Genomic DNA, 17,581 nt, shown 5'->3' on the forward strand with positions numbered 1-17,581 from the left:
TGATTCCTTTGTATCTTTATTTTTAATTATTATTTTTGGAGATGGAGATTCATTCTTGTTATCCGGGCTGGAGTGCAATGGCACGATCTTGGCTCACTGCAGCCTCCACTTCCTGGGTTCAAGTGATTCTCCTGCCTCAGCCTCCCGAGTAGCTGGGATTACAGGCGTGTACCATCACACCCAGCTAATTTTTGATTTTAGTAGAGATGGGGTTTCACCATGTTGGCCGAGCTGGTCTTGAACTCCTGACCTCAGGTGATCCACCTACCTCGGCCCTCAATGTGCTGGGATTACAGGTGTGAGTCACCATGCCTGGCCCTTTGTATCTTTTAGTAACCACCTTAGGGTTCAGTCTTTTGCAGGTGTTGAATGAATTCTTATTGGTTGATGGAAGGAAAGTTAGATGAAAAAAACTTTGAAACTGGAGATCCATTATTAAATGGCAAACTTTTGGTACATTTGTACTGTACTGCTTTTTTGGTGGGTATTATGTGTGGTACTACATTCTTTTCACGGATTATTTATCTCATTTAATCCTTATGACAACCCTGATAAGTACTATTATTATCCCTCTTTATTGCTGAAGAAACTAAGACTCAGAGATGCTAGGCAACTTGCCCAAGGTCACACAGCTAGCAAGCCTTGGAGCTGGAATGTAGACACGAATGATCTGATCCCACACCCTATGATATTAGGTGTTCTGCTATGGTTTGTATGTTTCTCTTTAGGTGAACTCATCTGTATCTATGCTAATAAACAACAGAATAGAGATAAAGGAAAGTTATAGAGCAATTATCCAACCTCCCTTTCTTAAGTCAATGGATTCCTTTCCCCTAACATTGGACATCAGAGATACCCACAAGGAGCCACATGTTCTCAACTACTTCCCTGGCCACTGACTTCATCTGGCAGAGGAGCTGAGCAGCGGTAAAATAGAAAAGGCAATAAGAGAAGTGAAGTGAGAAAGGAAGAAGGGGCTTGATTGTCAACAGAGTGAGAAATCAACTCCTGGAAAATGAAGCCTGTACTGTACAAGAACAACAAAATGATGATGATAATAACAATGATGATAGCAATCATAATAACAGTAATTAGATGTTGCTATAATGACCTCATGAAGCCCAGTTTTTGCAGAAAAATAATTTCTTCCTGCTCATGACGTTGAGGAACTGACATCGCTTCCTGTGGCTTAGAGACTCAAACAGAGCATGGGGCCCCCGTTACCACTTCTGAAAGGAACATTCCCTGTAAACAGAGTGAGTCAAGCCAGTGTCGTTTCCCTGGTGATCGGAGCATAGTGATCCTTCTACAAAGCATACACCCAGCACGCTCCATGCAGAAAATCAATGAGCCTGGTCAGGCATTTCAGCTTTAATTATCTGAGTTGTTGTCAACAACAGAAATCCCAGTGAAAACAAACAGCCACCATGCTGTTTTGGGGGCCCTGACATCTAACTCCCTAGTGTCAGAATATAGCTTTTTCAGAGCCAAAGACTGAAGTGAGGTGGGGAGAGAGAAAGGGCAGCTATCCCCCGGGTCATGCACTCAGTTCTCGAGGTGCTGAGAGCCACCCTGCACGTTTGACCTGCTGGGCAGGAGGTGGAGCTGGAGCCAGCAGGGACAGCGCCCGGGTCCAGGGCAGATGTGCGCCTCCTGCTGCCCTGGAGAGGCGGTAATAGCACAGTGGTCAGAGCAAAGGCTCCTGATTCAGGCATGGTCTGATCCTGCCTCCTCTGATAACTTGCTGGATAATCTTGGTGGTTCTGGAAAGCTTATAAGCCTCAGTGCCCCTGTCCAAGGGTGTGAGGATCTCAGGAGATAATTCACATAGAAAGTCCTGCACAGCTGCTATTGCCCCTGGGACCAGGCTTCTGGACACCACCCTCCTCTCCTCTGGTTTCCCACCCTGATGTCTCAGTCTTGCCTTCCACTCGCCCTCCTGTACGGCATCTACTCACCTAGCTCTGGCCCCTTCCGCTGCCACATTTAGTCCTGCTGTCCCCTCCCAAGTGCTGGTAGAGAAGCCAAGGAGGTAAGGGTTGAACTTCTTCAGAATGTCTTTAGAGGAGGAGGAGAAGAGCACAGGTGAGAGCCTGCAGGACCCTCACAGTAACTGAGATGAGCATGCAGGGTGGGGACATGGGTGGGACACAGGAGTTCTGGGGCTTTTCAGGGCTGGCTGACTTCCCTTCTTGCAGATAACCTCCTCTTCCCCTCCTCCAGCAGGAAGGCCCTGGCCCCAGGGAGGACGGCCACAGTGATGGTGCCTCTCTGGCCTGCTACTTACTGGGCAGTGTGGTGTGAGTCTCCAAGTTCCCATCCCCTCCAATGCTGGGGAGGAGAAAGCATATTTGTTAAAATCACACCAACATGCTGCTCCCTGTGTCAACATATGCACAAGCCGAACCGGAACTGGGTTCTGGGCCTCTGGGGCGTCTCTCCCATCACCCTCAGGGGTAATGCAAGCATCGAGTCTCCTGTCTCAGCGCTGGGACCTGGGGACCCAACTGCATCCCTGGAGGGGTGATGGGAAACACACTACTCACACCTCTCTGAGAGAGCATCATCAATAGAGCATGCATCAAGAACATCCTCACCTCCAAGAGAGTCCCCTCCAAGATGTGGGTAGGTCACTGGAGTTGTTTGGTCGAGCTCCCACTGCTGTCTGTAAAAAGCAAAAAGAAAGTTCAGGGCTGGGGTATAGGCTGAGGGCACTGGAAGAGCCTCCTCTGGCCCTGGGGTCGCAGCTAGGACCTGGATTTGCCTTTTCTAAAAATAGTACCGGCTTTTCTCCAGGCCACATTAAACTTGGAGTGGTCTTGATACATTCTTCTCCTCAGTTCTTTACCTACAGCCAGTAACCAAGTCCTGTTGGTTCCTCCTTTCCACCCTCCCTAGCACCCGCCCCTTTCTTTTTGTTCCCTTTGCCGTGTGCCTAATTGAGACCCTCACCTCCTTGCCACGGGCAATACGCTGGCCTCCTGCCTGAGTGAACTGACTCCAGTTTCTGTTACTCCTGCACATGCCTCTTTCTTCATGTTCCCCAACCCCAGCCCTGACCCTTCAATGAGTCTCCCTTACCTTCAAGATTAAAGCCAAATCCCACCACCAATCTTCTGAGGTCACCATAATCTGGTTTCTACTTTCCTTACCCTTGTTTGCTCCCTCCTTCCCAGTCCACACAAATCTTCAGGGCTAAGCTAATTACCTGCCATTATTTTGGAAGCCTGAGGGCCTTGAGCTGGTCTACCCCATTACCACCCACTCCCATACCCTCATGGAATGCTGAACTCCCTCCTTTCCAGCAGCTTACATTTCCAAATTCGTTCTCTAAGACCCTCATCAGTTCCTATCTCCTCTATACAGCTTTCTCTAAATGCCCTGTCTTAAAAAAAAAAAAAAAAACCCTTGAAATTTACAAAAGTAACAGATGTGAAATGATACAAATATTTAAACAAACGAATAATCTACCCCTACCTTAAGAATCCTGCCCCTTGCCACAGATTCCACACTCCCTCCTCACCCACGTGCAAATACCACCAGAGCTCATTAGTGGTGAACAGACTCATATGTGCCTTTCCACATCTTTTTCCATGTTCATGCCAAAATGGAAACACATTCACACACATGTGGGGCTGGTGTTTGTTTCTACCAAAATAAGTACCCTATTTTAAAAGTCCTAAGTGGAGGGGAACAACGCACACGGGGGCCTATCAGACAGTGGAGGGTGTGAGGAGGGAGAGGATCAGGAAACATAACTCATAGGTACCAGGCTTAATACCTGGGTGATTAAATAATCTGTGCAACAAACCCCATGCCACAAGTTTACCTGTGTAACAAACCTGCACATGTACCCCTGAACTTAGAAGTTAAGAAATAAAAATAAAACATCCAAGTCCTATATGTCATCTATGTGACTATGCATTTCTTTCTGTGTACATTTCTTGTTTTTCTAGCCAGACAGGTTGCTGGGGGGCTATGACTGTGTTTCATACCTCATTTCCCTTAGAATTGCTAATAGAGTGTTGGTGTACACAACAATGGCTAAGTAATTGGCGAACACAATTCACTTAGCAAGACTGTGCTGTGTGAGGAACTGGGCTCCCTCTGCCCCAAAGCACATGTCCTTAAATGGAGTAGGGAGCATGGGGCAGTGTGTGTGTAAGACCCGCCACTCTGAGTCTGGGTAGATGGAGATGAGTCCCCAGATGAAGGCAGGCAAACTGGAATGAGTGCCATCACACACCAACAAAACGCCTGTGAACAGTGGGGAAGGCGGGGATTGCTTCTCCCTGGGGAATTGAGGCGAGGCCTCATGGACGAGAGGGCTTTGAGCAGAACTGGGAAGGTGGCGAGACAGGGCATTCTACATCTCCTGGCTGTGTTTCAGTGCCTGACATGGGTAGGCCCTCAGTAACACGGGCTCAGCACTGAAAGCGGAGCCAATGCTGGGGAAGCACAGATTCTGCGCAGGGCCTGGCTGGACTCTGAGCTGCCCATCCTGGTTCATGGCTCACTACTCACAGTCAGAGAGTCACCCAGGGCGGCCACCACTTTGATGTCTGCTGGTCGGAGCTGGTGGACTAGGGGAGACAAGCAGAGACGTGGTTGTGGGGGCTGGGGGTATCTACCTCTTAAAGTACACATTTTACCAGAAGTCTATAACTCTGTCCCACTGCTCCCCATTGTACTTATTTTCAGCTTAAGGCTTTAGCAGTTTTGCCCCTCCCATTCATTCAGACCAACCAAGGCACTGCAGGGAATGGGTTTCATGGCTATCATCCACCCTCAGAAGAGCCTGATTGACAATGGGGTGGTCCAGGAAAGTTCCAGCTGCAGGGTCATGTAGCACAGGCAGGTAGATCCCAATCCCTGACTCTACCTGCCTCACTGGGCAGGGAGGCCTAAGGGACTGCCACTGGGACTATAAGGAGACAAGAAGAAGCATTCAATGGAGAGCTCTGTGCACCTCCACATGGAAGCCCAGCTGTGGCGGCAGGCCGCAGGATCTAGGTCTGCACTGCAGGGGAATTAGCAAGTCCTGCTTAAAGCTCCAGGGTATGTTTGCAGGGTCTCCCCACAACCTGATATTCGGCAAGGCCCTTAATTGAAGGAGATGATGATGTTTTCACTCACCAGAGGTTGGAACACTATTGGAAGCCTTCCACTCTGTACACAGGAAGTCACTGCCCCAGTTCTAAATCAACAGGAGAAAAGATTCAGTGCCCAACACTCATTGTGCAGGGAGATAAGCTTCAGCCCAAGAAGAACCAGCTAAGGGATTTTTGATGGAGGCTAGAAATGAGTCACCATACAGGATCATGTGAGGGAAAGAACTGTGAGTTATAGGTGGGCTAGGAGGGAAATTAAAGGGGGAGAAATGGGTGTGTCTAGCTACCCCTATGCACAACCCATAGTGCATGTCTCCACATGTGCACTCACACACAACCTTTCTTATCCCCATATATCTATGCTTTGAATGGAGCCAGTGGCTGCCCCAAAGCAGGGAAGAAAACCATGAAGTCCTACACAGGTGAGTCTCCCAAAGGAACACAGCATTTGGATGCCTAACATGAGATTACAGGTATGTGTGTTTTATAAAATTAAGCTAACTGACACTAATTATAATGCTAGAACCTAGACAATAATTAAAATATTTTTAGAATAATAACACAAAATATTTTAAAATTGTAAAGCTCCTGGTTTCTGCCTGTCTTTTCTGGATACCTGTATGTCTTTTTGCATATTTAACTTAACAGCCTTATTCCTTATATGTTTTTAAATTAATGTAAGCAACCCTGGATGCTTTTAGTCAATTTTCTTTGTCTCTAATACAGAACATATTTTCCAGGTGCTGGGGAAAGGAGTGGGATGGGAAGCAGAGGGCATAGAAATGATTAGTACCAGAAATCTGGGGGAAAATTGAGTATCTTCCCAAAGTCTCAAATATATGCATGCTGAGTATGGAGTAGGGCTTGACCAGCAGATTGACTGTCCAGGAGTCTGACTGCCAGATGCTATGAAAACTCATCTCATCTGTTCAGTCAGATGATGAAGACAAGACTTGTTGAAATATTCCTATCATGAGAGAGCAAAAATGGAACTTCTTTTAAATATTATTTGCTTAATCCAATGGAATTTGGTTTTTTCCCAAGGGATTGCTCAATTCATCACTCTGATGGATTTCTTCTGTTTAAAGGTTTAATGAACTCAAGAGCATGCTTGTGTGCAGATGACAAATACTCACAGAAAATGCAACGTAAAAAGTTATTCAGCCATCAGCACATGAGATGTATCTCAGATAGTTGGTGAACCAGAGATAAGCATATTCCATGTAGATTAACAGATCCTGGTTGGAATTGAAACGTGCTCATCCGTCACAAGGGAAGAACCATGCACCACACCCAAAATCAGTGCATCCAAATCCCCTGAAGATCTTAAGCTGCAGATTCTGATTCAGCAGGTTTGGGGTGGTGCCCAGGACTCTGCATTTCTAAAAAGCTCCCAGGTAAAGCCTCTTTGTGGCCACTTTATTAGTTTTGCTTTTATTATTTTTAATTGACATATAAGTGTACATACTTATGAGGCATAGTGTGATATTTTGATACATCTCTACAATGTGCAGTGATCAAATCAGGGTAATTAGCCTATCCCTCACTTCAAATATTTACCATTTCTTTGTGTTGGGAACATTCAAAATCTGCTGTTCTAGCTATTTGAAAATATATGGTAAACTGTTAACTATAGTCACCCTACTGTGCTATAGAACACTAGAAATTCTCCTTCCTATATAGCTGTAATTTTCTGTTAATCAATTTCTGCTATCTCTACTCCCCAACCACCATCCACCCTTCCCAGCCTCTAATAACCACTATTTATACTCTACTTCTGTGAAGTCAACTTCTTAAGCTTCCGCATATGGTGAGAACATGTAGTATTTGTCTTTCTGTGCCTGACTTATTTCACTTAACGTAATGTCCTCTAGGCTCATCCACGTTACCTCAGATGACAGAATTTTGTTTCTGTGGTTACTTTGAGTAGAAAGCTGTTAAAACAAACACACGCCCTTCTAGCTCTGGGATTTTTAGCTCTTCCAGCAGCAAAAGCAAAGATGCATGAGACTGAAGAACCAAGAGGGCAGATCCAGACCCATTCGGCTCACCATTGTCTACCCAGCACTTAGTGCAGTGCCCACTCTACATAGGCATCCAATAGGTAAATGAATAAATGAAGAAATGCCTGATTCACAAGATGCAGCTGACATTTCAATTCTCAGGGAATTTGGTCACTGGTTCAATGAGGACAAGCCTCCACTGGGCTAACGTGAGCCTGAGAAAATTCAGAGAGGCTGGACACAGCATAACCCGCAGCCAGCAATCTGGTATTGCTTGCACCCCAGAGCTTAGCATCCAATAGTTCTTAATGATTTCATATGAGTTAGTTTCTTCAGCTGGCTTATAAAATGTCTTTCCCCAATCACTCCTGCTGATGGCCAACCCATTCTACACATAGCAATCAGGGAGATCTTTGAAAGACATGAACCAGATCATGTCACTCTCTCCTGAGACCGCCAGTGCCTTCCCATCTTTCTCCACTTGAAATCCAGTGTTTTTACTCAGTAATTCAGGCTTTGTGTGATCTGGCTCCTTGGCACTCCTGATCTCATTTCCCCCACTCTCCACCTCATTCTCATGCCCCCAGCCACTCTGACCTTCTTTCTCTTCCCCAAATACACCCAACACAGTCCCACTTCTGAGCCTGTGTGGTCCATGGTCCTTCTGCCTGGGACTGTGTTCCTGGCTCCCTGTATAGCAAGTGTCTCCTCATTATGCATGTCTCAGTTTAAATCTCACCTCAGGAAGGCCTGGCCTGCATGGTGCACCTGAATTTGCCTCCCTTGCCCCAGTCCCATCATGCTCCTCAGAGTTGTCATCACTATCTGAAATGACCATGCCTAGCCATGTATATAAGACACCTTTCTCAGTAGATTGTAAGCTATGTGAGGGCCGGGATCCATCTGTCTGGTTAACATTTCTGTCTTCCTGGAATAGTGTCTGGCACATAGTATGTGCTCAATAATTGTGAAATTCTATTGGGCTCTCACTTCCCTTGGTCCGGACCATGTTCGATACTTCTCTGCATGCCTTCTAGCCCCTCACATAAGACTGGATATAATATAGGTGTGAAACTGAAACTGCGGGTCAAACCCCATCCTGGTGACCAACAGACCTGATCCGGACCAGGCCTGACTGCCAGTCATGGTGTAGTCCGGGGTCCTCCAGGCCGTCTTTGCAGTGGCCGTCCTAGGCTCACAGACATGGTTAATCCAACGGAATTAACCATGGGCTCTGAATCCTCAGCACTAGAATGATTGACTTGAACCAAACAAGGCCTAGGGGCCCACAGGAACATGAACATGAACATGCCTCCACTTCCTTTTGGGTCCCATCCCCAGAATTGTAGTTCCCTCCCATTCAGCCTCCACCTTCCAAGAAGTCAACGCCACATCACACCAGCTGCCTCTCCCTCTTGAGAGGCTGAGCTGCCTAAGCAGTAACCACGTCTGTGAGCCCAGGATTGCCAAGGTCAAAGAAAATCGATCCACAGACACTTCCTCTGCTTGGGGGCTGACGTCAGGTAAGCAACTTGAGAACATGTTAGGACAATCCTGGGGCTTCGTGGTCCGGGAGCCTTTTCTGTACATTCCAATCCCCAGTATGTAAGAAGTACATTTCTGCTTCAGTGAATACTCTGAAACCTGTACCACACCCGAGCCCCTGGCAGGTGGAAATGGTTTGTGTCTGAGAGAGGCAGATGTGAGTCAGGGGTTACCTCAATGGCTGGCTTGATGGGGTACGTGTAGTTACTGTTCCGAGGGGTTCTCAGGAAGGGCTCATTCTAAGAGAAAAAAAAACACATGGAGAAGTTATCTGACAGCACTGAAGTTTGCTTGAGAAGGAGAAAAACTAACAATCCTGCCCTGTAGATTTATTTAACATGATTCTTCTGCACTTATATAGAAAGAACTGTATAAACATAATTTCATTCATTCCCCCGGAGGGTTTTACATAACAGCTTTGGCAAGGGATGGACAACAAAAGGCGTGCAGAGGGTTTCATACCCATTGTAGTCTGGGGTCTGCGCTTTTGTGTTCCTCCTAGCAACTGAACAGCTCCCTAATCCTCAGACCTATCTATTTTCTTGACTTTGTAATTTCTCTAGCAAGGGATTCATGTTTCAGCATTTTTTTAATCTTCCAGAAAGTGTTATGATTATCAATATATTTGAGTATCTGTAATGTTTTTCTTTCTGCCTCCTTTGAACTGTATGTCTTTTCCTCTTTAGGTTGGGTTCCTGTATCTTAGTCATTTTTTTTTCTTGTAAAACACCCTCCTCATTCCCTACTTACCTATCTGTTTTACAATCAGTTTTCACACAAGCCCAGTCAAGAATCCAAGTCCCCCCGTTGCAGGTGAGGAGTTAGTTAAAGAAGGAAGAAGGAAGCAGACAAAGAAGAAATGGGGAGAAAGCTAATGAGAAAATGTATAAATGACAGCAAAGCAAGATCAAGTTGATAAGACTGAGATCAGGAAACAGCAACCGGGCCCAGGGCTGTGAACACTCTCACAAAATGTGCTCAGTGGAGTAGTAAGCCCATGGTCTGAAAATGTGAGAATAAAATAGGAACAAGAAGAAAAAACCAGGCTGGCACAGTGGCCCATGCCTGTATTCCCAGCGTTTTGGGAGGCCAGGGTAGGAGGATTGCTTGGGGCCAAGAGTTTAATACCAGCTTGGGAAGCATAGCAAGACCCCATCTCTACGACAAATTAAAAAAAAAATTAGCTCAACATGGTGGCATGTGCCTGTAGTCCTAGCTACTCAAGAGGCTGAGGCAGAAGGATTGCTTGAACCCAGGAGTTTGTGGTTACAGTGAGCTATAATTGTGCCAGTGCACTCCAGCCTGGGCAACAGAGTGAGACTCTGTTTCAATAAAAAAAAAAAAAAATTAGTCTGGGCACAGTGGCTCACACCTGTAACCCCAGCACTTTGGGAGGCCAAGGGGGGTTCATCACATGAGGCCAGGAGTTCAAGACCAGCCTGGACAACATGGTGAAACCCTGTCTCTACTAAAAATACAAAAAAAAAAAAAAAAAAAAAATCCAGGTGTGGTGGTACACATCTGTAATCTCAGCTACTTGAGAGGTTGAGGCATGAGAATTGTTTGAACCTGGGAGGCAGGGGTTGCAGTAAGATGAGATCATGCCAGTGCACTCCAGTCTGGGTAACAGAGCAAGACTCTGTTTCAAAAAAAAAAAAAAAAAGGGAAAACCAGAATGTTGGAAAAGTGATCTCGTCTCATACCTGACCACATGTACGCAACCATGTTCTTGCCTGGCATTGTAGATGACTGACTTTGCAACCCCCAAATGCCCCACTTTATAGATGAGCAGCTGCTGAGCCCCAGAGTGAGGAAGGGACTGGTTCCAGGTTAGGGAACAAGTGATGAATGCCAAACTGGGGCCAGAGCTGACTGGACAAGCCTCTTGCCTGGTTCCGTTCCTCACACTGGAGGTCAGGCCAACAAAAACCCCGTTGGTCAGACAGCGGGAAAGGAAGAGAGGGACTCAGCAGCGACTGGGAGGACAGAGTCCACCCACACAGAGCTCTCAGCCCCCAGCTCAGATACTGGTTCCCTGAGGCACCCGACAAGTCTCCCCTTTCCTTGGTCTCAGCATTCCTGTCTGAAACAGGTAACTGATATCCTTTCTTTCTTTCTTTCTTTCTTTTTTGAGATGGAGTCTTGCTCTGTTGCCCAGGCTGGAGTGCAGTGGCGCGATCTCGGCTCACTGCAAGCTCTGCCTTCTGGGTTCATGCCATTTTCCTGCCTCAGCCTCCCGAGTAGCTGGGACTACAGGCACCTGCCACCACAAATGGCTATTTTTATTTTTTGTATTTTTTTGTATTTTTAGTAGAGACGGGGGGGTTCACCATGTTAGCCAGGATGGTCTCAATCTCCTGACCTGGTGATCCGCCCGCCTCAGCCTCCCAAAGTGCTGGGGTTACAGACGTGAGCCACTGCGCCCAGCCCCTGACATCCTTTCAAGGAGAGGTACTCAGGGCCAAGTGGGAGAAGTGAGCCCTGGACCCTCTACAACAGCATAAGACAGGAGAGGGCTTATGGTGGCAGGTCCATGTGGCTACTTGGGCTTGTCTCGGGTTAACAGTAAGCATTCCCTGAGCATTCACCAACAAAGAGGGCAATCTGGGAGCATGCTATAAATAAGTGACCCGTGCTGGTTGAGCAGCTCAAGCGTTAGAGAGCATTTCTAGGTGCCAGGATGAGAGGAGGAGAGAGAGAAACTCACAATTGGCTCAGGTGGGGAGACAGACTTGAGAAGCTGAGGCAATGAAGCATCAGAGAATGGCATGGCCAGTCAGTGTAGTACCTGCTGAGGAACTGAGGCAAGATTTGGAGAGGTAGGGTCCTCAGAGACAAGACTCAGTGGCATTCTCCCTGCACGTCAAAGGAGCCCAGACTCAGCTTAAGGTCCAGGGGCTGGAGTCAGTCCTACCGTGACCAGAATGGGAGGCACTGAGGGAAGGACAAACTTGACCTTTTTGGAAGTGCTGCAAGTGCAACTGGACAATGTGTTTCATTGAATCTATTTGATCACAAGATCTACAGGTTGGGGAAAGGGAGGCAGAGCTAAAGGGCTAGAGGTCAAGGAGACACTAGAATGTGTTGCAGACTGAGGCCATGGCAAGAACAATTACAGCCCAGGGTTGTGGCAGACAGGCAGCCGGGGTGCCTCAGGGCTTTCTCCCCCCTCCCCTTCTTTTCTTTTTTTCCCCCCAACTCCTATGTTCCTGTCTAATGGGTTTTATTGGGTTTTATTGGGCTTGTTTTTAGCTGGGTTTATTGACCATTGACCATTTGGTGCATGCATGAGTCAGAGTGGTTTAAAGGCCTGGAGCCAAGCAGATGACGTGAAAGAGGGGTTTGATTGAGCCTGACTGGCTCTTGAAGGCTAGATTTGGAGCCCCCGTGAGTAGAAAGGGGGGCCGACTGAATGGCAGAACAAGGAACGGTCTAGTAGTTCCAGCCATGCAAAGACGGTGTGGGCTGCCTGGGGAGGCAGAGCCCAGCCAGCCTCCTGATGTGAGTCAGCAACGTGAGTCAGTGGCTGTGGGACAAGGCCATCAACATCCTGGCTGCTTTACCAGGTGTAGTTCCATGGGGAAGGAGGGGTGATTTTCTTCGCTGGTTGTGCTGGTTGGATCAAACCAGATGTACAGTCACCACCTTACAAGGGGCCACATTCCAAGGAGAAATACCCATATGAGGCAGGGGTTGGCAGCCATGTGTGCAATGAGTGGCTGGAACTGAGAAGACTCTCAGCTGGGTGGTGGCAGTCAGAGGCAGGAGGACATAATGGTATTTCACGGGATGTCCTAAGAGGTTTTCTATCCCATTCCATTCAAAAAGTGCTAGTTCCGGCCGAGTGTGGTGGTTCACACCTGTAATCCCAGCACTTTGGGAGGCCAATGTGGGAAGATTGCTTGAGCTCAGGAGTTTGAGACCAGCCTGGGCAATAGAGTGAGACCCCATCACTATTAATTAAAAAAAAAAAAAGTGCTGGTTCTTTACCTACACTGATTTCAGGTGGTAAGAAAGTATGAACATTTGGGGACAGAGAGCATTAGGACAAATACCTAATGCATGCACAGCTTAAAATCTAGATGACCGGTTGATAGGTACAGCAAACCACCATGGCACATGTATACCTATGTAACAAACCTGCACCTTCTGCACATGTATCCTGGAACTTAAAGTCAAATAAATAAATAAATAAAAAAGAAAGTGTGAACATTTAAGCAGAGGCCATAGGGTGTCTTGGGAGGGATGTGGTAGAAGAATTCCATTATTCTATGAGAGATTGCATCCACAGAAGTCTAAGGCCCTCCCCACTGAGAACCTAAGATTACATAAGTCTATTGTTTCATGGTGGGAAGGTGCGACTAGTTAGCCTTTAATGTACAAAGTGATGAGAATCTGAGCCCCTGCAGTGGCAGTGGGAAAAGGAAGAGGGACAGGTGGGAAGAATCCTATTAGATTCTGGAGGACTGGTAAGAATCCGATTAGATAGGGTCCCTGACATTTCATGCCTGTAGAGCTTGAAAACCCTAATGACGTTGGCAGAAATAGAGAACTCCTAAGGAACAGAGAGTTTGGGAAGACAAAGAATTAGTTCCTATTTAGACATTCCTTGCTCAGAAAATTATTTTTTGAATGAATGTTAAGCTTGAGATGGTGGTGGGGTCATGGCAGGATTGGATTTAGAAGCTCTGAGCGTCAAAAAGATAACAATGTCACTTATATGTAATTCAATATAGAAGCACTGCTAAACAACAAACTAAGTTTAAGGGAATTTGATAAACTTCGGCTTTTTCTCATAAGAAAAGATAGGGTATGATACATGAACTTATTTCAGCCCCCCTCCTGCTTGATCATACATTAATCTGCCTTTTGGGTAACCTTATACCAGATAGAGCATCCAAGGGGAAATGTATTTTAAAGGTCAGAAATAGAGGATTGGAGTTCGGGAAAGGAGAAATGAAGACACAGATTGAGAGACTGAGGAATCCAGCACAAAGAAATTTTACAGGAAATCCTGGAAATGGATAAGTCTCAGAGTGAGAGGATGTGGAGAGAGAGAAAAGAAAACAGAGTCCGGGCAAAGCTGCTCACTCTTGTAATCCCAGCTCTTTGGAAGGCCGAGGCTGGTGGATCACTTGAGTCCAGAGTTCAAAATCAGCCTGAGCAAAATGGCAAGACCCCACCTCTACCAAAACAAATAAACCAGAATTAGCTGGGCATGGTGGTGCATGCCTGCAGTCCCAACTACTCAGGAGGCTGAGGTGGGAGGATGGCTTGAGCCTAGGAGTTGAAAGCTGCAGAGAGCTGTGATTGCGCCACTGCACTTCCAGCCTGGGAGACAGAGCAAGACCCTGTTTCAAAAAGTGAGTGAAAAAGGAAAGAAAACAGAATGGAGACATGAAAATTGGAGAATATCTACATTTTCAAGACTGGGGAAAGGGAGGAGGAGGGTCATTAAAGGCAAGCAAACAGAAGACCAGAAAAATCAAGGCAATTTAGTGTCCACAAACCCAGGAAGGAGTGAATTTCAAGGGGGAGGTGGTGACTTTTGACAAGGGCTTCAGAGAGGTCAAAAAGAATGAAACCTAAAAAAAGGACCAGGCATTCAGCCAGCTGCCCTGGGGTTAGGAAAGGAGTGGGCAGAGAGCCCATTAAGGCAGAGTATAGGCTCAGTCCACAGAAGGCTAGTCAAACGTTGTCTGTAAAAGAATTTGTCCAACTTGAAACTACAACAGAAATCCATGGTGTGCTGTTAAGTCACCCTACCTGGCACACAGAATGTATGAGCAGTTAGACTGCGGATGGGAGAAGGGAGGAGGCTGAGAAAGCTCATGCTCACAGCCATCTCGGCCTCCTGCCTCCCGCCCCCCACTGCGTCTTGCCTGTCGCCTGTTGCCTCTATGTTTAGACACATCTAGGACAAAAATATGTGCTGCCTGGCCCCTGTCAGCTCACACTGAGATGCTGGTGGACTTTTATATCACTCCAAGGCACATGGGAGGGAGCAGATGGGACTGAGGAATGCAGAATGCTCAGAACACAGTGAAGTTGGGCTGGCCAACAGATGGACCCTTTCAGAATGGGCTCCAATGTTGCTTAGCAACAGCTTCACCAGGGCTGGGCTTCTACTGGTTCCACGAGGCTGGATCTGCTCACCTCTGCAAATCAGTGCAGTGGCTCCACTGGGCTCTGTCTAGAAGGGAGGCACTGAGCCCACTCAGCTTAAGATGCTGCTGGGTGGAGCAGCCTCCTTTTGGGGGTCTCTGCCTGATCTGGGGTAAAGCCTGGAAGTGGTTGCCTCGAAGCCCAGGGTGACAGGGCTCTCCTTGACCCAGTGCTTAGGCTCCAACTCAGTACTCAATACACGTTTGTTGAAAGAAAGAGCAAATGATGGCTGCTTTTGTTATGTAATGGAAGGGGAGTGGACAGTTTGGAAAGGGCCCTCCATGGCTGATATTCAGTATGGCTATAGGGTTGGTAAAATATTGAAATATCTACAATATGGCTATTTCTGAGTCCCCAAATGCCCCCACTATCCACGGTCCCTGGCTTCTCCCCTAGAACCCCCAGGCATCCTTAGGAAAGCAGTTAAAGAGTTTACACCTGGCACAGTAGGGGCCTCTAAGGTTTTGCTCCAGGCCTTTGGCCAGCACCTGACCACCTGGACTAGAGGCATCTGTGTTGCACTAGCTGTTGCAGAATCTGACAATCTCCTTAGCTCCAAGCACAAGACCCAGCAACTGAGCCCTCTGCTACGACTATCTTCACTTCCCATCCCTTCTTCCTGCCATTCTTGCTCTCCTGATGGGGCTGATGGCACACAAGACTGAGCCTGAGCCCAAGACTAGGGTAGGGCAGGCAGCAGACAGGGAGCAGGCATGTGAACAGGGGTGCCCACTCTCTCAGGATTCCCAGCAGACACACGGGGGAGCTGCAGGTCCATTCCCCAGCAGGGAGGGTGGGAGAGGGTGGTGTGGCCGACCTAGGAGGGAAACCCAGCCTCCCAGATTGGGTCAGGCCTTCTGCTTTTATTGCTGCTGAGGGTTTTCTGGCCTTGGCCTTATTTGGTTAAAAAGCCATAAGACAGGGCCTAGAAACAGGAGCTGAAGACAATGAGAACCTGCCCCCACCCCAGGCCTGAAGTCAAGCTTAACAACCACTTACGGATTCCTCCTTAAAAGGAGCCTGGAGCTGCTGTGTCCTTGTAGGCCCACCCTCGTCCCTCCTCCATACAGCTCTGGGCTCTGCCCTTTGCTGCTGTCCTCTGTGATCCTTTCCTTGTGGAATCTCCCTAATCCAGGTTCTCCTGTCTCCAACCACAGCTCTTAAGCCTGCCTGGCTCCTGCCTGGGCCCTCTAACCTGCAGTCAGACTTTTTCATCTGCCCCAAACACCACTGCTAAGAGAAGCCTTCCTGCCATTTTCCTGGCATCCTGATTCCCTCTCTCAGGAGCCCACTTTTCTCACCGGGATCCTCTCCCTCTGCTGGGGCCCAGGCTTCCTCTCCCTGCTGCATCTCCTGTTCCCAATGACAGCTGCACTCTCGTCTCCCCTCTCACCTCCCCTGTCCATCCTCATGGACTCCCCTCCATCCTCCAAATCTCTCAGGCCTCAGTAAGGGGGCAAGATGGGTACTGAGGAAGCTGTGGTGGAGGACGAAGTGGGTAGGGCGAGCTGTGTGCCCTGGTTTGTGGAGAGGAGCCAGGCAGGTCCTCCCCTACTACCTGAGTGGGACAGGTGATGGGCATCTCTGCTCTCAGGTCCAGGGTCTCTGTTTTGCTTCCAAGTGGTTCAAGCTGATCAGGGAAGAAAAGAGACATGGGTGTAGTATTTGTTTCCATGGAAGTGAACATTCCCTGGCAGGATCCTGCAGTGGGGAAAGCTCAGAACTCGATTTCAGGGGGCTTGGCTCCCACTTCTGGCTCTGCCAGTTGCCAGCCGTGGGGTTTTGGGCCAGTCGCTTTGCTTCTCTGGGAGTAGCTTCCTTGGAGACTCGTCATGCTTCTCTAGCAGGGATATGCAGAGCCTTAAATGAGATAACGTGGCTTAAACTGCCTAACATGGTGGCCGGCACATAGGGAAAGTGGAATGAATATGGGGTTTTGGGCTTGCATTTCTGTAGAGAGGTCCCTCCTCAGAGTTCAAAGCTCTGAGGAGAGGGTGCAGTCGAGCCCAGGCTGAGCAGACTCTTAAGGACTCCACATTTCCAACTGCATAGACGTTTATAGATGTACCAGCCACTGCCCCCTCAGCCTCACTTGCAAGACTCCATTCTATAGGGGCTGGTGCCCTGCCCTAGACTAGAACCCCAGAGAACAAGGAACACCCCACTTATTTTACCATATTGGTCCAAAGGGCTCTGGCCAGCTGGGAGTGGAATTTCTGATTTGGGTGGATGCAGTCTGGGGCAAAAAAGGACGTATCTGGGAGCCCATCCTGAAAGAGACCAATATACCCCCTCAAGATCCTATTGGTTCAGAGGGAGCCACCACCAGCGGACCTGGCCCTGGGACCGACCACTCAACACCTTCCTTCCCCTGGAGTGCTCCAGGTCACCAGCCACCACAGGGCCCATTCACCTTAACAGAGAGATCAGAGCGATCCCACAAAGAATAGTTTTGGGTGACCCCAACCCCCAACCTTCCTTTTTGACCCTATAAGTGCCCCTTATTCAATTAGAAGTGTCGTATTTATTTTTGGGCACATTCATGTAATGCCCAAGGCCATGCCACGGATGAAGGAGTGGGATCCTGGTCCCGCAGAGTCTTAGCCCAGCCAGCTGGGAAAAGCTACTTCCCAGCTTTTGGTCTGCTGGTCCTGGTAGTCTTGGTGGGGAGAATGGAACAAAGCCTTGGGGAAGGCCTGGGTAGTTGGGTCCCCTGACTCCAGCCTCTTCATCTGGAGGTGCTGGGGGTGCATAGAG

At 48.0% G+C, this 17,581-nt stretch overlaps 1 protein-coding gene across 1 annotated transcript in view; it reads right to left on the minus strand.

Moving 5' to 3' along the window:
- Positions 1–17,581, minus strand: part of PLB1 (phospholipase B1) — a 154,733-nt gene that overhangs the window by 20,326 nt on the left and 116,826 nt on the right. Inside the window, exons 43-50 of the mRNA XM_057301323.2 lie at positions 16,999–17,094; positions 16,383–16,454; positions 8,833–8,898; positions 5,137–5,197; positions 4,525–4,583; positions 2,598–2,665; positions 2,288–2,331; positions 1,959–2,058 (exon numbers count right to left, since the gene is read on the minus strand). Of these exons, the coding sequence (XP_057157306.2) occupies positions 1,959–2,058; positions 2,288–2,331; positions 2,598–2,665; positions 4,525–4,583; positions 5,137–5,197; positions 8,833–8,898; positions 16,383–16,454; positions 16,999–17,094 (566 nt within the window). The remainder of the gene's footprint in view (positions 1–1,958; positions 2,059–2,287; positions 2,332–2,597; positions 2,666–4,524; positions 4,584–5,136; positions 5,198–8,832; positions 8,899–16,382; positions 16,455–16,998; positions 17,095–17,581) is intronic.

Source organism: Pan paniscus, chromosome 12 (genome assembly GCF_029289425.2).
Source record: "Pan paniscus chromosome 12, NHGRI_mPanPan1-v2.0_pri, whole genome shotgun sequence".
NCBI lineage: Eukaryota > Metazoa > Chordata > Mammalia > Primates > Hominidae > Pan > Pan paniscus.